The following is a 21,477-nucleotide window of genomic DNA, read 5'->3' on the forward strand; positions in this document are numbered from 1 at the left end:
AGGAAATGGATGAAGGGTTGCGACTCCCTCCTGAGATGACTCGGGTTATACCTTTGTTTGCAAATCCTTGAGTTTTCATTCATACAAACCAAGTGCGACTTTCTAGGCTGCCCGTCTATTTGAGTCCTAAGAGTACCACGGTCAGTTAGTCAGCTCCAAAGGTGAGTCCGCTCTGACCATGGTTCCAGACAAGCTGCCCGTAACGGTAACCACACCCATCCTGACTCCATCAGTTAACTGCTGTCTCCTAACTCCTGCCTCTCTGGGACCTCACCATCTCCACCAAGTTCAAGAGCACACTTTAATGACAGCCTCTCTTGCTTGGCATTCTTGGCCTGCAAACTGTCACCACAGACACTATCAAGGGTTATAGAACGCCTATCACCAGTGTATTTCTCAAAGCTGCAGTAAAATAATCCCTCATGGAATGTCATTAAGGAGTTGATAGTCAACATATAGTATGTTCTCTCCAGTTTTCCAGTCTCTCCAAGGTGTTGGATAACTTCATTTATAACATACCTAGGAAGTCTAGAAGCATATATACCAAAGAATCAAGGATAAATATGGCTAACGATTTGAGATGGAAGTTGAAAAAGGTATTAACTTTTATTTTATCTATATCCGGTTTATATTTTAAAGAGAATTTATATATGAATAATATTTTTTTAAAGATAGATGTGTATACTATCACATATACATACCTTCAAGGGTATTTGTCATTCACACTCCCTGCGTTACAGCTTTTGTAACACTCTCCACTCCTCTACCTCCCGAGGAAGATGTAACACTGACGCAGAAGCAGTACAGATGCATGCACACACACACACACATACACCTGCTTCTTAAAAGAGAAGATACAAGTTAATTTTCCCACAGTATTTAAGAAAAGGCAGAGGAACCAGAGATCAAATTGCTAACATCCGCTGGATCATGGAAAAAGCAAGAGAGTTCCAGAAAAACATCTACTTCTGCTTTATTGACTATGCCAAAGCCTTTGACTGTGTGGATCACAATAAACTGTGGAAAATTCTGAAAGAGATGGGAATACCAGACCAACTGACCTGCCTCTTGAGAAACCTATATTCAGGTCAGGAAGCAACAGTTAGAACTGGACATGGAACAACAGACTGGTTACAAATAGGGAAAGGAGTACGTCAAGGCTGTATATTGTCACCCGGCTTATTTAACTTATATGCAGAGTACATCATGAGAAATGCTGGGCTGGAGGAAGCACAAGCTGGAATGAAGATTGCCGGGAGAAATATCAATAACCTCAGATATGCAGATGACACCCACCCTTATGGCAGAAAGTGAAGAGGAACTAAAAAGCCTCTTGATAAAGGTGAAAGAGGAGAGTGAAAAAGTTGGCTTAAAGCTCAACATTCAGAAAACGAAGATCATGGCATCTAGTCCCATCACTTCATGGGAAATAGATGGGGAAACAGTGGAAACAGTGTCAGACTTTATTTTTTGGGGCTGAAAAATCACTGCAGATGGTGACTGCAACCATGAAATTAAAAGATGCTTACTCCTTGGAAGGAAAGTTATGACCAACCTAGATAGCATATTCAAAAGCAGAGACATTACTTTGCCAATAAAGCTCCGTCTAGTCAAGGCTATGGTTTTTCCAGTGGTCATGTATGGATGTGAGAGTTGGACTGTGAAGAAGGCTGAGCGCTGAAGAATCGATGCTTTTGTGTTGGAGAAGACTCTTGAGAGTCCCTTGGACTGCAAGGAGATCCAACCAGTCCATTCTAAAGGAGATCAGCCCTGGGATTTCTTTGGAAGGAATGATGCTAAAGCTGAAACTCCAATACTTTGGCCACCTCATGCAAAGAGTTGACTCATTGGAAAAGACTCTGATGCTGGGAGGGATTGGGGGCAGGAGGAGAAGGGGACGACAAAGGATGAGATGGTTGGATGGCATCACCGATTCGATGGACATGAGTTTGAGTGAACTCCGGGAGTTGGTGATGGACAGGGAGGCCTGGTGTGCTGCAATTCATGGGGTCGCAGAGTCGGACATGACTGAGCGACTGATCTGACCTGAACTGAATATTTAAGAAGGGCTATTTAAATACACAAGCAAAATTTGCATATCTAAAATTATTTTTTCAGCAAATATTTATTATCATGTAATAAATATCAGGCACCACGTTAGATCCTCAATATACTAAAGGTCTAGTAAGGAAGATATATATATTATCAAAAGAGATGTACACTGCAAACAAGTGAGTGACAAATGTGTACTCTAATGGTCTAGAAGAACCGAACCACCAACTTTGCCCAGATACACTGGGAATAAAAAGCAAAAGAGGCAGGGAGGTGATATATGGCAAAACCAATACAATATTGTAAAGTTAAAAAAAAAAGATAATATATCAAAACAGAAAAAAAATAAAAAAATAAATTACTGATATAAAAAAAAAGTGAAATAAGCCAGAAAGAAGTCCTTCTTATTTATATTAGATGGAGTGAATAATTTTGCTAGCATTTTTTCTGTCTTACATATAATCAGTTAAAGCATCCTTTATTCATTTATTCACTCACTCAATAAACTTCCATTAAGTACCAATTATTTGTCACAAACACAGGGAAAAAAAAAAAACAAACAAAACAGATTCTACTTCTCAAGGGCAGCCTTGTTTTTTCACAAAGAAATGCCAGGACAACAAAAGAACTGCAAGGCAATTACAGCCACAATGGGGCTCAGGGCAGGCCAACCCAGAATGTGCCACTTAGGCATGTGGATTATTTCAAAGGAGAAGAATCAAGGATGAAGAGACTCAGGAAGCGCTTTTCACCTCCCCCTTAACTACATAAAAGAATTTAGATAAGGGGCCTTACCAGGAAGAGAGGTATTACCAGAGATAACCTCTTATATGTGACAGTCATCTGCATGGCATGGAAATCATTTATTTACCAAACATTTGTTCTTCCCATCTTCCTGTGAATTTTCTTCCTCCCCTTTTGATGCTACACTTCTCTTTAGCTCAGCATGGACTATAAACCTCAATTCCTAACTGCCAGGGAGCTTCATCTCTTTAGGAGCTGAGTTTCATTCTTTCTTTCATACATATAAAATAAAAAAATTCTTTCTCATTAATCTGGCTTATGTTAATTTAAATATTCAGCCAGCCAAAGAATCTAGAAGGGGAGTAAGAAAAAGTTTTCCTCTCCCTATCTGCTTGAAAAAGAATTTAGAATATAATTACAAAATTACTTAATGAGGGCAAGAAAAAAGCTGTTGTCCTAGGGATTCAAAGAAATTAATGGTTTGTTAAAATTTGGTGTTTTATTTTCTTAGGAAAAGAAATATGCACACTAATCTTAGAAGAAACAAATTACTTAAAAAAATGAGAATTAAAGGGCAAATTCAGAAGTACATTCAAACTAACTAGAAAGATACAGAGTATACATTTTCCTTTTTTGAAAAGTTTAAATCAAGTGAATATTCTTTATTACCATGGTAACTCAGTATTGAATAACAATAGTTGCTATTTAAAACATTGCTTTCAAAGCAACATCAAAGGCATCAAATTAATACTATTTTAGATAAATCAGAAAATCTACTTGCAGAGCAAAAATATTTTTCTATTAAAGATACGGACGAATCTTCTATTGATAAAAGACTCAAATTAAAATGGACTGCAATTCTAGAAGTAAAAAATAATTAGCTGCATGCTCTGGTTATATAAAACTACCTTCTTCACAAATATTAAGGCCAATGTCAAAGGAACACACAAAAAAATGGAATCTATACTTGTGTTACCCAAGGAGGGAAAAAAGCAAGTCTACACTTGTAACCTCAGAAGATAAGAACACAGGGCTAAGTACATACAACTAGAGCTAATAAATGAACAAATACCCTAATAGGAGCTATAAAGAAAACAAACATAAAACTCCCATACTTGGCATTTATTCTCCACAATATTCCCTGTGAGATTTTTCTCAACTAAATCTCAATGAATCTGTTATCATTTTTACTCTATGTAGAATTTTATCTGCATTTTAGGATATATTTCTCTGCAAAGAATTATACAGCTTTATATCAGCCATGAGCTGGGAAATGAGAAAATTATATCAATGCGACACATTCAAGGTGAGCAACCTGAAAACCAGACTGGTGACTAACTGGCCCAGGGCCAAATGGCTAGCAAAAGTCAGAGAGATTTAAAAAGCAGAAACAAAAGCAAACCTTAAAAACTCACAGTCAAGTGTTCTTTCTACCGTATCCCTCTGCCTCATTCTCCACAGAGAAAACACTGCACTCCCTTTCTGCCCCCACCTCCCCTGTTTTCTTCTTGCCTGAGGATTACATAAGAGAAAAATGCAGCAGGGTCATACATACAATCTGTGTGTCTACACATCTGGTACTTTCAGCACTGTAAGGTCTGAAGGTAGGCAATGAACACGAAGAAAAACTATTTAATGGACACTTTTATTTTCAGAGCAAGCCCAGTGATAAAAGTCTATTCCTTTGACGTTCATTATTCTAGCTCCTACTTGTTAAACATACTATTAAAAAAAAAAATCAAAAGCAGCTTTTGAAAGAACTGCAAACAGACTTGCTGGCCTCTAAATACATCAATGAAGCCACGTCTATTACTGGCTTTCTTACAGAATATGTATTCTCTTCTATTGCCACTGAGGCTAAACTACAAAAATTGACAGGGTGGGAAAAAAAAGAACCGGAGGTTCAAGGAAAGTGAAAGCAAGTAACAGAGGCATTTTTAGATGCACATATTATTGCTACTAAGCTTTCCACAATCTTCCTCTCAAGAAAAATGTTTTCTTTTCATTTGTCACAGCAAATGCACTTTTTTGACAATGTTGGCATTCAACAAAAGAAACACCTCAAAGTGATCAAGGCTCAGCTTGACACTAATTCAGTCCTTGCTTTCTGCACAAACTCAATACCCCCTGGGTGCATATTCAAAAAGGAATAGGCAATTTTACCCAAGATCCAAAGAAACTGGAGGGTTTTTTTTTTTAATGTTTTTTATGAAGTCTTAACCTAAAACCTGGGGCACACAAAATTAATGGTGTGAAATATATGGGCCTTTGAAACCTATCAAAACCAACTGTGCAATGGTAGCTTTCTCTGTTCTTAAACACAGGATCTCCTGGTCAAATGCCAAGCCTATGAAATGATGGGTTAGGGAAGAGCAACAAGCAAATATATAAATTCACTTCCTTCATTAGGCTGTTTCCTTGGACAAATTTGGGATTCCCCCTATCTCCCTGTTTTGTTTTGTTTTTTTTTTTTCCTCCTGCATTCCCGATACCAGGACTTCTCCTTCCTTCAACCAAACCCTGATCAAGATTTCAGGGCCAATTGGATTCCTATCCCTTGAAGAAGCCTTCACAAAATACGCCTACCAGTAAAAAAAACTTTGTTTTTATTTTTATTTTCAGCATAATAAGGTTAGGTACTGAAGCAGGCAGGCTAGAGCCCAGGGGTTGCAAAGAGTTGGACACGACTGAGCGACTAGGCACACGTGCACTTATCTGGAAGTAATTTTTGGTCATCGGAGAAGAAGATTTAATTTTTTAAAATGCTTTAATTGTTTACAAGCTAACACTTTGCATTGATTTATGGAGCTTCTTTTATCATATGATACGTATTTCCACAGATTAAAGGATCTGTTCTAGATTACTTTCCTTTCTTAATATATTTCTTGTCTCTTTTGCTCTAGTGCCACAGTGCTTAAACTAATTGAACTATATTGAAGACAGTGTAGTAAATTATAAAAAGCACATTCTTTAGCATAATATGAGCCTGACTTAAAATCTCAGCTCATCCACTTAACAGCTTCAAGTTCCTAGACATATGGGGCATCCCTGGTGGCTCAAATGGTAAAGAACCTACCTGCACTGCAGGAGACCGGGATTTGATCCCTTTGCCAGAAAGATCCCCTGAAGTAGGAAATGGCAACCCACTCCAGTCTTCTTGCCTGGAGAATTATATGGAGAGAGGAGCCTGGCGGGCTACAGTCCCTGGGATCATAAAGAGTCAGACACTACTGGGCCACTAACACTTTCACTTTCCTAAGCATATGAGTTAGCTTTGTAAATTCTTGGCTTGTTTCTAAAATCTATTTCACTTTATAACATGTTTTAATAGAGCCAGTCCTACGCTGCTACTCAAATTTTTCTAGACTTTCTTGTTACTCATTTTTAATTGTTTTTGTGAGTTTTCTTCAAATAATTAAATTATTTTTTTATCTTGAGTTCTCATTTTAAATGAAATTATATTAAGGTTGTAAATTATTTGGGGAAGAATTAAGAGTTTTAAATATCTTGCCTTTATATCTAGAGAAACTGCATGTCCCTTTCAACTATTTTATTCTTCTAAAAGTCTTTAATTTTCTTTATGTCACTTGATTCTCAATTCTCATTGAAGTTATATCAGTTTTTTCCTCTTGATTTCCTTTTAATATGAAAACACAGTGAACACAAAATGACTGCCTTCAAGAGACTCAGGAGATTCTTTTGTTGGAAGTTTACATAAAAAAGGCCAACTCCTCTAGCTACATAAACAATTAATACAATATGTAATAAATGCAGTTAAGAACTTCTTTTTAAAGGATAACTGAAAACTGTTGCCTCTGTTTCTGCTCTATGGAAGAAGCTGCTGCTGAGTCACTTCAGTCGTGTCAGACTCTGTGCGACCCCATAGACGGCAGCCCACCAGGCTCCCCTGTCCCTGGGATTCTCAAGGCAAGAACACTGGAGTGGGTTGCCACTTCCTTCTCCAATGCATAAGAGTGAAAAGTGAAAGTGAAGTCGCTCAGTCGTGTCCAACTCTCAGCGACCCCATGGACTGTAACCCACCAGGCTCCTCCATCCATGGGATTTTCCAGGCAAGAGTACTGGAGTGGGGTGCCATTGCCTTCTCCGATGGAAGAAGCAAGGAGTATCTATTCATATAAAGGTATTCCTAGACCTAAAAAAAGAAAAACGGTACATTATCATTTCCTTTCAGTTTGCCCCTTAACCCTGGTTGTCTTTTCTACTATGCTCTCTGCCAACTCTGAAAGTGTATACGGTTGGGTACTACATCTTGACACAATATACCAAACCAGCACGGAAAAGTCCACCATTCCAGCAGCAACAAAAGCTTTTCACTGTCATTGTGCAAGCGTAATGTCAGACGAATAGATCACAAATGAGGGAAAGGAGTTGGGGGGAGAAAGGATGACACATCAGTTGACTATTCCTGAAGGACAATCTAACTCTTAAAACATATTTTCTTATTTGCTCCAGTCAGCGGCATAACTCTCTGCTAGGTAATGTCTAGGACATACAAACTTTTCTGCATGGACCTTCTAGCCTTTCCCTTCCTTCTAATTATTTGGTAGCTCCATTTCAAGACATTTTACTAGTTTCTTAATACAGTGCCAACAAAAAATAAGATCACCTTCTCTTTTTCAGTACTCTGTAACAGATCTTATTTTAACTCTTCTTCCCTAACTCGATTACCTACTCAAACTACATTTCTTGGTGTTCCTTAGCATTTCATGTCCATAATTTGTCACCCCCAAATTGTCTCCAAATCTCATTTCATGGAAGTATTCAGTTTTTCCACTCTATTTATATGTTTATGAAATCCCACCTTCCTCCTCTGTTAAAGTTCAAAAACCATAATAAAAGCAATAGTATTTTTACTAGACTCTATTCCCAAAGTTCCCTGACTCGATTGCCTTTGAATCACTGGAAGATAAGTATCTTCCTTTGGCATTAATGTACTCGATGTCTTAGGTGTGTTCATTTGGATGACCTTAAAGAACACTGCCTGCATGATTATAATCCATTAAGTTACAATTTTGCTTTAAAAATTACAATTTACAAATAGGAAACAGGAACCATATTCATTTAGCGTCCTTTATAAAGTGCTTAGCAATTACATCAAACAAACGAGTACTTAAAAATGTTCCTCACAATAATGAAAATGTAACAAAATGTTTGTCTTTTTGGCTTTGAAATTATTTAGTCCATTACCACCAGACTAGCTTGGCAAAATGACATACTCTTTTTTGACCACCCAGGACATTACTGTCATATTTTTGACATTGCTTAAGAAATTATGTTACCAAGAAAATTTCTCATTATTCTTTTTTTTGGCTGTGCTGTATAGCATGCAGGATCCTAATTCCCCGACCTGGGATTCAACTGTGCCCCCTTAGTGGAGCAGAGTCTTAAACATTAGACTCTGGGGAAGCCCATCATTATTCTTATTTTCCTTAATACTATATAGTAAAATCAAGCAGAAAATAGTAGATAAAAGAGAAGCCAAACTTAGGAACAAAACAATTCATAATAAAAACATAACAATCCATGCAAACAAACCACTTTGCTATAATAACTCTACTTCCAGGTCCAGGAATTGAATAATTCACTTATTTTCAAAAATAAAAAGTAATATTTTTATTGGATTAAAAAAGCAAAAATTTTGTATTTTTCCCTATCTTTGGAGTTGTAAAGTAACTGAACTGGAATGGAACGTAATGAGTAGTGAAGTCCAGTCATTTACTAAGCAATCTCTATATTTTCTGTGGCATTATAAGTGAGGTGTCATCTACTAAAAAATGACAGCATAAATTTCATGTTCATAGACGGAGAAACCAAGGGGAAAACAATTTATCCTCTCTCCTGAGAACAGATGGGCATTTAAATGGTAATACAAATTTCTCATTTCCCTGACAGAAAAATTTCCTGGAATTCTCAGACTATGAAATATGGGATTTAAGTGCAGCTCATATTTATTGAATGATTTACTATATTATGATAGCAAATGACTTATGTTAAATTATATCATATTAACTAATTGTCCTCAATGATTTCCACATAGATTCACATAAGGCTAGAGTTATAATGTGTTTCATTATACACATAATACATACTTCAGGACACAGTTTATCAAAACCTTGCTCACATTTACCCAGACAGATAGATACAAGTAATTGCCTATGGATTTGCTACTCATCACCCACCGCTAATAAAAGGCCAGACCAGTATAAATTCAATCCCTCTCAGATTTCTGAGGCAATTTAGAAATAGGCCCATTTGCTTTGTGCTTCTCTTTGAACATGGATTCTCTCTACTTACTGGCCTCCACTTTACTGAGTAATTCACAGCAATTTCTACCACCCCCAAACTTCTCTGCATTTTCTCCCAAAGATGATTTTTATAAGGCTAACAATAATGCCCTCCTACAGTTACTGTTCAGTCTGACTTCTTTGGTCACAAAACAGCATTCTTATCTCCTCGTTTTGCTTGACGGGCTTCCCAATTCTTTACTTCCCAGCAGTAAAGAACCTGCCTGCCACTGCAGGAGACAAAAGAAACATGGGTTTGATCCCTGGATCAGAAAGATGCCCTGAGGGAGGGCATGGCAACCCACTCCAGTATTCTTGCCTGGAGTATCTCATGGACAGAGAAGCCTGGTGGCCTTCAGACCACAGAGTCACAAAGAACAGGCCAAGCTGAGATGACTTACCATGCACGCACAGCTTGCTTGACACCATGACTGATCTTGGTATCTGCTTCTGACCTAGTCTTTCTCCTTTCCAATCTGTATAATACCAGTAGGGTGACACATATAAGTACAAATCTGATTTCAGTTCCTGTTTTAAACCCTTCCATTTTTCACCAACATCTTTAGAAAAAAAAGCCACACATTTTAGTAATTCCTACAAGCTCCTCCATGACATGACCTCTGGATACCATTCCAGGCTGCCTTCCAACAGCATGATATATATTGTTCTGGATTTCCATGGTAATTCACCCCTCTGAACTATCATTCAAGCTGTTTCTCCCTCTGGAACAATCTCTCACTCTCGACAAGTCCTGCTTTTTTCCATTACACTCATTTGGGTGCCGAAAGCCTCCCACATCTCCCTCCTGAGGCACCTTATTGTTGTTATTCGGTCGCTAAGCTGTGTCCAACTCTTTGCGACCCCATGAGCTGCAGCACACCAAACTTCCCTGCCCTTCAGTATCTCCATTGCTCACACTCACGTCCATGGAGTCAGTGATGCCATCTCATCCTCTGCTGCCCCTTCTCCTCTGCCTCCTTCATTTGGGTGCCCACAGAATTACCTTTATATATCTGACCACTGCCCCACAGGTGGTGATTTTTCAGGAAGCAAAGGATACACCTTTCCGCTTGCTTACCTGCTTTCTCACCTCCCTTCCTCCTCCCTCCCTTCCCCTCTTTTTCTTCCTTCCTCCTTCTCTCTCCCTCCTTTCCTTCCATCTTCCTCCTCCCTTCCTCTTTTCCCTTATCAAATATTTGCATTTATTTAAAACAATCATTTTAATGGCTCCTTGAGTACAACAGTGAACAAAAAGAGACACAGGTCCCTACTATGTACTATGATAATGCTTTTAGTATACTGGAGAAACCTTGTTATACCAACGATCACACTTTGAATATACAGTTACCAGTGGAGATAAGCGCTCTCAAGAAAAGAAATATAGTTGACAGCAGTATATAAGAAACAAGAAACTGAAACGTCTAGAAGGCTTCGTAGAGGAAGTGGCTCCTGAGCTATGATTTAAAGATACTAGGTGCCTATGTGGGTAGGGGTGGGAGAGGGTGGTGGAGAGTACTGTGGCCATATGGATCAGGATTACATAAGGGGGGGAGGCGGCAAGGGAAGCAAGAGGGACAGAAAAGCCGAGGATACTGTTGTACAGAGAAGAAAAAAACTCAATCAAGATGAAAGGTAGGTCAGGGACTGTGCAAGGAGGCCTTTCCAGGCCACTGGAAGGATTTTTTTTTTTTTTTTTTTTGCTTTATCCTAGGAGCAAGGGAAGCTATTAATGTGTTTAAAGCAAAAGCAGGGATTTAATTGGGTTCATGCTTTGAAGTTTCTACGGTTACAGTGCAGAGACTGGATTGGAGGTGACAGCTATAGTGAATTTAATCAGGAATGGACCAATGCTGGTGAAATCCAACTCCCCACCTGCTCAGTAGCTAATCTGAAGAAGTGGACCATGCCTGGAAAAAACTCACAATTATTCTGACTTGTCTCACTTTAAATTTTGAACCACATATCTCAGTAGGCTGCTCAGAAAGGCCATCATGCTTCACTCACTGATTTACTACTTCAAATGACACATTACACTTTCTTCCTTCTCCGCAAAATTCAAAGTATTCCCCACTTCCTCATTCTCAGAAACAACCTTACTATTTATTTCACCAAGAACATGGAAGGAATCAGAAGAGAAATCCCATTCCACTCACTTCAATCAGAAGAGATGCTCTAAACCATCTTTTCTGTCTTTCTGTAAAGCATGAGCTTGCCCAGCTGCCTTGTCAGAGGTCAGTTCTTCCACTTGTACACTGGAACCCAGTTCTCTTAGAATCCATCAGGAGACCCTGATAGACTTTGCTCCTGTATCTATACCCTCTAACTCTCCAGCACTATCAATATTTACATCTCTCAGTTCAGTTCAGTTCAGTAGCTTAGTTGAGCCCAACTCTACAACCGCAAGGAGCACGCCAGGCTTCCCTGTCCATCACCAACTCCCAGAGCTTGCTCAAACTCATGTTCATCGAGTTGGTGATGCCATCTAACCATCTCACCATCTGTCATACCCTTCTCTTCCTGCCTTCAACCTTTCCCAGCATCAGGGTCTTTTCAGCCCTTCGCATCAGGTAGCCAAAGTATTGCAGCTTCAGCATCAGTCCTTCCAATGAATATTCGGGGTTGATTTCCTTTAGGATTGACTGGTTTGATCTCCTTACAGTCCAAGGGGCTCTCAAGAGTCTTCTCCAATACCACAGTTCAAAAGCATCAATCAGGAAGCTTCCACAAGTCTCTTATCCTTATATTTCCATCTCTACTTCAATCTTATTTTTCATATTGTCCTCAGGCATATATAAATATAATTGTTCACATTCAATATATGTACATATTATATAAATTGGGCTTCCCAGGTGGTGCTATTATAAAAGAAACTGCCTTTCAATGCAGGAGGCATAAGAGATGTGGGTTCGATTTCTGGGTCAGGAAGATCCCTTGGAGAAGGAATGGCAACCCATTGCAGTATTCTTGCCTGGAAATTCCCATGAACAGAGGAGACTGGCAATCTACAACCCATAGGGTCACAAAGAGTTGGACAAGACTGAAGCGACTTAGCATGCATATACACAAACAGACAAAAATGCATACATTTATTTTATACTCACTCTAAACTTAGCCTTCTCCCTATGTCTTCCCCCCATTCAACTATTGCCCTATTTCTTCACTTCATTTTTGCATCCAAATTCCTTAGAATTTGTCCAGTGATATGCTAACAAATATTTAATAGCCAGGTCTTAAATTTTTTCTAACCCCTACTTTATGGGGTTTGTCGATTTCTATGGAGTGAATAGTCACATTGTGGATGACTTAAAGCTATGAAACTTGACTTCACTGAAAGCAGAGTTGGAAAAGAAGCACGTAATAACTCAATGAGCTCATAGGAGCTGACTCCAACACACCAGATTTGTCTCTACTTATCTCCAATTTTCCTTTCTATTATTATCTTCTCTTTCCAGCACTCCATTAAATCACAATTCCTAAGGGCATTAGATCAGCCCTCATTTTACTCCACTCTTCAGCAGCATTTGTCCCAACTGGTTCTTTTTTCAAACACTGTCCTGTGGTATCCAGGACTCAGACTTGCCCCAGGTTCCTCTTTTTCTTCAGTGACCACTCTTTCTTAATCACCTTTGCTGAGCTCAATATGTTGATATGTCTCAGGGCTTAGTTAGATTTCTTCTCTATCTATACACATTTCTTAAACTAGTTGCTCCTGAACAAGAATACCACCTCTTACGGGCAGTTTTGAGAGTTCATGGAGGCAACTTGGCTTTCACAGTTATGATATATTAGTGACATTTACAGAGTAGAGGTCAGAAACTGCAAACATCCCGCAATTTGTGGAGAATACTGTGCAACAAGAAATTGTCACACCCCCATATGCTTTTCAAATGACTTTCTGGACTTTCATGTAAATGAAAAACTCATTTATAATTATAAAAAATGCAAAGATTTTACATGATTCAAATATACACTGGAATTTCTAGCATTGTAACCACACTAAAAATTAAAGTAATATTGTACTCTATTGTGCTTAGAACTTAACCAAAAGATGTTTACCATTTTGAAAGCATACCACATAAAGAAACTGGGCCTCAACAGTATTTGGCATTGGGAGCCTGAATTTGGAACTGTCTTATTCATACTCATTTTGTATGTGGCTATAAGTCACCTATTTCATTTTGACTTCCAGTGTAGTCATGCCTAAAAATTTAAATACTGAATGTAAATCATTTACTATAAATTATTTACACAGCTCCTTTATACTAAGGTTAGAACATTTTATTGATTTTTTTATAAATCATTTGTGTATATAATATCCGTGCATTTAGTTTTAAGAATGTAAAGTGGAATATAAAATGTTATAAAACATGATGCTGGATTGTACATAATTGAGAATTACTGCCCTAGGTGATCCTGACCAGCGTCAAGGATTTAAATCCATGAAGGTACTAACGGTTCCCAAGTTTAGATCCCTAGCTTAGAGCTCTCAAATTTAAAATGTATGGAACTGAACTTTCAGTGTCCACTCTTATCCTCCTAATATGCCACAGTGTTCTTTATCTTAATAAGCAGCAACATAGTCCACTTAACTTAAGGAAACTGAAAACCTTGGCATTATATACAATTCATAGCTTTTTTTATAACCCACCCCCAATGGATCCACAAAACTTGAAAGATACACCTTCAAGATCCATCCACTTCTCAAGCTCCAGTCTCTGTCACCCTGTGAGTAATTAGCACTTCTGTCTAGACGTCAGCAAGAGCTTCTCTCTTATCTCCTGACTTCCACTCTTGCCCATCCCATCATATTCTTAAAATCCTCAAATGAGTCTCCATAACATTTATAATAAAAACTGAATCCTGCAAAGGCTTATCATATCCAGTCTATGGGCATTTCTCAGACTTTATTCCCTAAAACATTTCCAACTTAGTTCCAGCAACACTGCACTTCTTACTGCTCCTTGGACACAAATGTTTGACTGCTTAAGGAGGTTTTCAGTCCCTCTACTCTCTCCCATGTATCTATCACTCCTCTCAGTGATTCAGTGCTCTGTTCAGAGAGGATCTGCTGACCTTCTGTGATAGTCTGGGTCCAGCCCAGTCCAGAAAGGGTTCTGTATCATTTAAGTGGAAAGAATCTGAGAGAGGGAACGAGTGATTCAGATGAATAAGAACTGGGAAGCCATATTAAAGTTAGGGGGAAAATCCAAAGGGTAACAGGAAGCTGCTGCTGCTGCTAAGTCGCTTCAGTCGTGTCTGACTCTGCGCAACCCCATAGTCGGCAGCCCACCAGGCTCCCCCATCCCTGGGATTCTCCAGGCAATAACACTGGACTGGGTTGCCATTTCCCCAATGCGTGAAAGTGAAGTCGCTCAGTCGTGTCTGACTCTTAGCGACCCCATGGACTGCAGCCTACCAGGCTCCTCCGTCCATGGGATTTTCCAGGCAAGAGTACTGGAGTGGGGTGCCATTGCCTTCTCTGCCACCATCCATATACGAGCTGGTGGGAAACACAGTGGACAGGTGAGGCTACCGGAGCCCATAAACCAGGGCCATGTGGCAGGGGATAGAATCTCCACTGAGGCATCTCAAAATGATGTTACACCTCCTCCTCCATCAAAAAAAATTTGACCTGTTTTCTTTGTTTTCAAGCTGTTTTCTACAACGCTCAGAGGTATCACCATTTGCTTTTTCCTCCCTAAACTCAAGTCTTTTTTTTTTTTTTTTTTGAAAACAAAAAATTTTTTGGCTTGCCAAACACTAGGTAATGTGACTAGAACAAAATAATCATTCAGATGTAGACTTCAAAATCATGCTTTTAATTCAATCAGATTAAAATCCAAGTCCTTCCGTAGCCCATAGAGTCTGACCACCCCCCACTCTCCTCCTGATCTCATTGCCCACCACCATCATTCACTGACTGTATACCAGCCCCACTGGGATCCTTGCCTTCCCTGAATATCCAAAGTTACCCCCACCTCAGGGACTTTGCACTTACTGTTTCCTTGTCTAAATGTACTTTTCCCTGAAATCCACCTGATGTATTCCCTTATCTACTTACCTGTCTATTCAGAAAGTCCGTATCTAAAATAGTCCTACCCCTATCTAAAATAGCACCACCACCCTTCACCATTCTTACTCCCTTACCTTTACTTTTCTCATAGCACTTATCACGACCTAACACACTACATATTGATTTGATTTTGTTTCTGGGAGGTCTTTATTGACTAGAACACAGTCTCTATGAGGGCAGGGACCTTGTCTATTTTGGGCAATGTTGTATCTATAGAACCTAGTGCAGCATCTGGCATAAACCAAATGTTTAATAAATATTTATTAGCCAAAACTTACAAATAATTAAATGCTGTCTTCTACAAATGACTAACCATTATAATTTGCTAGTCATAGAAACAACAAAAGTATATTTCTTGTCACTATAGATCACTTCTTTTGGCATGTCCTTCAACAGGAGTACTTTTATTGTTTTGCATTTTGCAACAACCAAAGCTATTCATAGATATATTTAGGGTAGGGTAGATGTCATCATTCTTCCAGAACATGTCATTATAAAATAATAACATTATTATAATTTAGAGTAGTCATAATCTGACAAGAGGCTCCCCTAAATGGAAAAAAATACTTAGAATATATTATACATATTCTGTTTTAATCTTTTCAAAAGCAATCATCTAGATGAAGAAGTATAAAACATGCCTGGCTAATATGAGTAGAAGAAAACAGAGACCGACAGTTATCACCTCTTTCTTGGACCAGTCTCTAACGAGACCGCTATCTAAGATTATGGCAGTGTGCCGGTGTGTTATGTGAACAAGGCAAATCCAAAATGTTACATAGCCCTGTTTTCCCGCTTTCAATTCTCAAGTAATCATATCTTTAGATCTCAGCGAGACTGTCAAATAGACAGGATGGGAACTGATAACCAAGAGTCAAGGAAAAACCATTATGTGATACACACAACTGGCCTTTTGTTGGATGTCCATCCAATTATCATGAATCCATTAGTTACTGAGTGGAAAAATGACAAGATTTTCAGATTAATTACATGTGGATATTAGGTATATAATGTTTTATAGTAAAAGTCAAATCTCTCTAGAGTAACCTGCTACTTAAACCATTAAAATAACCAATGGTGAGACATTATCCAGTAGTAATGATACCTAACGAAGAAAGTAAAAAAATATTTGGGACTATGAGAATGATAGTCAGGCCAATTGGCAATCAAAATGTAACCATACATTTGAAATTGGGAAGCAGGACTAATTCGAGAAAAGCAATAGGTATTAATTTATTTCAAAGAGAAATCTCCTCAGATAATTCACTCCACCCCTCTATCATCATCATTTCAAGGAAAAACCTGAATTGCAGAATTAAAGAGGTTTGAAGAGTCTTCTACACTTAATGAGTCTTTCACATACTTAGGAGATGCAACTAGCGTGAATGCTTAGTCACTTCAGTCCTGTCTGATTCTTTGCGACTCCATGGACTGTAGTCCACCAGGCTCCTCTGTCCATGGGATTCTCCAAGCAAGAATACTGGAGTGGGTTGCCATGCCATCCTCCACAGGATCTTCCCAACCCAGGGACTGAACCTGCTCTCTGTGTCTCCTACACTGCAAGCGGATTCCTTACCACTGAGCCACTGGGGAAGCCCCAAAAGGTTGTTGCTTCCTTGTCCTATACTATATAGCTGCTTTATTTACTTCCTGGGTACTCTTACAGCTGGGTGTGGCGGATTAGACTTAGATTAGACCCATGAGGTGGTACTAAACCTGTTCTTTAGAACTGCCTAGGCAGAACATATCGGACTTTCCTGGTAGTTCAGTTGGTAAAGAATCTATCTGCAATGCAGGAGACCCTGGTTCTATTCCTGGATCAGGAATATCTGCTGGAGAAGGGACAGGATACCCACTCCAGTATTCTTGGGCTTCCCTTGTGGCTCAGCAGGCAGAACATATTTCAGGGAAGAACTAGTCACAGTAAAACATTTCTCAGTCAGTTTAAAAAGTAAACCTCTGTTATTCAACTTCTTAAGCATCTCTTTGGTATATTTTCTATACCTACTGCTTTTAATATGGAGTAATACATAATACAAATTCTTGTAGAATAAAAATCAATAATCCTTGATTTCAGCAATGCTATTCCCATTTTTCCTTCCATAATTATTTTTATAAGACAGCCAAAACATTTTCTGAACTAAAGTGGCAATGGCAGAATTATTTCGTGGTTCTCTGCATGAATGCCTGACATTTTCCCCCAAATCAACAAATATTTAAAGTCAACAACCAATAAAGTCTGTTAATTGAAAAGCATCTAACTGGAACTGAACTCTCTGAAGAGAATGAGCTTGTTTCCCCCTCCATGGCACTGTACATTAAAAAAGAGGATAAAATTAAAACTATTAAAAACTCCTAATAGACAACATTAAAATAAATGATTAGATAATGACAATAGAAAATAACTTTATGAAGAAACTTGGTAACAATAGCTAGTAATAAGCCATGATAAACTCTCTCCTTACCCTGATGAATTAAATTATGACTTCATTGCACTTGTTTCCCTTCAGATATATAACTCTATCGATTATCATTCATTGCTAAAGTTAATTCTTACTATATTGGGATTCTTACCAGAGAAGAATTTCACTCATTTTTTATTTGTCAAACAGTGCAAAAAAAAAAAAAAAAAAAACTCTTTACTTATATCAACTAGTTCTGGAATTATGGGAATTACTATTTCTATACAACATCAGAATCCTTCTCACAATGAACTACCATAATCTCTTTTGAAAGCTATCAAATAAATAATATGAACAGAAGCTTGATTTTTTTCATTGATTCCAAATAGGTCATCCCTGCTCAAATATCTTTGGATTAGTTTCATAGTCTGCCCATTAAATCCTATGCTGCATATTTCCCCCATTCTTTTCTCATCTCCAATTCCAAGTTGACTGCTCTTTCTATAGACAAAGAATTTTATACACACTATTATTTTTAAGTGTATCACACAAACTTTTTCAACATATTTTTCTAAAATATCCCTTCTCTGTTACAAAACATCTTGTCCTTTCCTGATTTTTACAATAAATAGCCCCCCTTTCTAATACTAACTTCTTAAACGGTGCTTGCAAATACATCCTCAGTTTCCAGCCTCACTCCTGCACTGATTCCTTCTCCTCTGCCTTCCAGGACCAATCGGTCTTCCCTTGATCCTAACCCTGTCCACTAGCAAGTTATCAGCACCACTTTCACTACGATGCTTCCGATGCTTCAAGTGCTCCCTAACATCTCCAGGCTGTTCTAACACCTTGTCAAGGCATTCAAGATCTGCACCAGGTTGACTCAATGCTTTTACCATACTACTCCCCAAAACGTTATCTTTACTTCTGATAGCCTTATTTAAGAAACTTACCTTTCTTGAATAAGGGCAAATTTACCTGGCCTGATTTTTGACAGTGCTGTGGGTCACCTTCTTTCTTCACCTGCCTGATTCTCAAGTTGGGCTTACACTCCGTCTTCTCTGTGAAGCTTCTCGTATGGCCCTAGATCACACTGACTCTGCCTTTTTATGATTCCCTATAGTTTTCACAAACCAACTCCTAGTTCAGGACTCAATAAAAAATTACTCTTTATTTACATTTGCATCCTTTCCTTTGGGAAACCAAAATAAACAATCAGCCAACAAGTTAACATTTACTGATCACTCACTTGTCAGTCACTCTGTTGGGTAGAGGGAATATAAGAAGGTGTAATATTTCTTTTATTTACTCACAGCTCTTAATACAATGCACCTTTCAGATAATAATAAAAAAAATCAATAAAAGAGCAAAATATCACCAACAGATCGGCTACTATAAATGACCACCATTCCAAAGATGTTGTACATTTGTTATATATATATACAGATAATATCATGCAAAAGGTCATGCAGGAACTAGATTTGTGTGATTGCAAATTAAAAGACGCTTGCTCCTTGGAAGAAAAGTTATGACCAAGCTAGACAGCATATTAAAAAGCAAAGACATTATTTTGCCAACAAAGGTCTGTCTAGTCAAAGCTATGGTTTTTCCAGTAGTCGTGTGGATATGAGAGTTGGACCATAAAGAAAGCTGAGTGCCAAAGAATTGATGCTTTTGAACTGTGGTGTTGGAGAAGACGCCTGAGAGTCCCTCGGACTGCAAGAAGATCCAACCAGTCCATCCTAAAGGAAATCAGTCCTGAGTGTTTCCTGGAAGGCTGATGTTGAAGCTGAAACTCCAATAGTTTGGCCACCTGATGAGAAGAACTGACTCACTGGAAAAGACCCTGATGCTGGGAAAGATTGAAGGTGGGAGAAGGGGACAAGAGAGGATGAGATGGTTGGGTGGCATCAACAACTCAATGGACATGAGTTTGAGTAAACTCCGGGAGTTGGTGATGGACAGGGAGGTCTGGCGTGCTGCAGTCCATGGGGTCACAGAGTCAGATATGACTGAGCAACTGAACTGAACTGAATCCTAGGTGTTGAATATTTTGAAAGTAAATACACTAATTTTAAAATCACACTCACTAAAACATACATTTCAATGTTCTCACTGTTGCCAGTACATCTGACAAGCAGGTAGAAATCTATGATTTACAATCACATGAACAACACACTATTAACAATTACTGATATCCAAGGTATCCCAACTCCAAAAATACATCTTACAAGGAAAAAAGGTAACACTTGAATATCAAAAATGTACAAGCAAAGAAGGAAAACAAAACAACAGCTTGAGAACATCATACATTTCTAAACATGTTGGTCATTCCATTAGTTAAACATTAAAATTATTGTATGACCTACTATTTTCAAAGCATATATTTTAAAACTCTATGTTCTACATACCTGTCCAGTCTCCTACTATCTTAAGGTGGACCCCAAATGTTGCTTTGGTTTCAGTAGGACACTAAAAAATAAATAAATACTGGAATCAATTCTGAATAATAATTATGTATTACCAGACTGTGATTCAATTACTACTTTTCTTCTCATAGCACATCTCCAAAATCAATAGAAAATAGAAAGGAATGGACTAAAAATCTATACAGATCCTCATTAGTGGGGGAAAAATAAAACAATGCCAAGCAGTCAATAAGACGATACCCATTTCTCTAAAAACCCATACATATTTATATAAAACAAACAATACACATAGCCTAAAACTGCTAGGGTATCTAATCACAAATCTTGCTTAAGTATCCTCTGAGTTGAAATATTTATGAGGACACAGCTTTTAACCACAAAGGAAGAAATGGAGACTAATAATTTTAGTGTCTTTTTCTTCACAGATATTATTATACACTTCACATTTTAATAAATTCCAGTGAAATTAAAAAAAAAAAATTATCAGCATGACCTGATTTCATTATGTCCAGTGAAGGAACTCCTACTGAAAGAGTTTTATTTCATTCTCTCCCTTAATTCTCAAAAAAATCTAGAGTAAAATGTAAGGGTACCTGGAAAAGGGAGTGAACTGTGGTACTGGAGGTAAGAAAAAGTATCTGTGGTCCCATGTTTAGGAAATATAGAAAATAGCCACATAGCAAAAACGGGAGAATAATTTTCAGTTCACAATAAGAAAATGCAGAATCTCCTTTTAAGAATCCCAACCTCCTTCCACAATTCTAAAATTTAAAATTTCTCAAAAATGAGTTTTTTTAAATGGCCCATTTGGTGGTACTATCCAACTGAATTGATGGGAAGGTAATGATGTGAGGTTAATGAACTTTTATACAGAAGTACTTTCCTAATGAAATACTCATTTGTTTAAGAATGCTGCCTCATATCCTGTTAAAGATCTTATGTAATATATTAAATATGTATATTTTTATTTTTAAAAAAGCCTCGAAATTCTGAATTCTGAAAATACATCTAACATAAGAATTATGGGTAAGGGATCATGCGCATGTGACTGCACAGTGTTCACTGAGTACCATGGGCCAAAAGCACTGCCAAGCTCATTTCTAAAAGCTCATGATAACCCTGGTGAGTTGTCTTGTATAGTTAAGAAAATTGAGTAGAGTAGATCCAAGACAGAGTTTGGATCCAAGTCTGTCTGTCTATACACTTCTTAACTGTGGCAGGCCACTGTCTCCACTAAAGCAAAGATATGGAAAATGGGTAAGGATTGCATGAGAAATCAAATGGAGTAGAAGGAGAAAAAAGGATTTGCTGAAGATGAGTAGAATCAATGTGCTGTTGTTTAGTCAATAAGTCCTGCCCAACTCTTTGTGACCCCCACGGACTGTGGTCTGCCAAGCTCCTCTATCCATGGGAGTCCCAGGCAAGAATACTGGAGTGGGTTGCCATTTCCTTCTCCAGGGCATCTTCCCAAC

General features: G+C 38.2%; 1 protein-coding gene across 5 annotated transcripts in view; it reads right to left on the reverse strand.

Moving 5' to 3' along the window:
• Nucleotides 1-21,477, reverse strand: part of NOX4 (NADPH oxidase 4) — a 190,041-nt gene that overhangs the window by 70,163 nt on the left and 98,401 nt on the right. For all 5 annotated transcript variants that reach the window (XR_008714693.1, XM_055581577.1, XM_055581578.1 and 2 more), the window contains one exon: nucleotides 19,988-20,048. Coding sequence is in view for 4 of the 5 variants with exons in the window: in XM_055581577.1 (XP_055437552.1) it covers nucleotides 19,988-20,048 (61 nt within the window). In the remaining variant the exon portion in view is untranslated. The remainder of the gene's footprint in view (nucleotides 1-19,987; nucleotides 20,049-21,477) is intronic.

The sequence above is a fragment of the Bubalus kerabau genome, chromosome 5, assembly GCF_029407905.1.
Source record: "Bubalus kerabau isolate K-KA32 ecotype Philippines breed swamp buffalo chromosome 5, PCC_UOA_SB_1v2, whole genome shotgun sequence".
NCBI classification, from domain to species: Eukaryota; Metazoa; Chordata; class Mammalia; order Artiodactyla; family Bovidae; genus Bubalus; species Bubalus kerabau.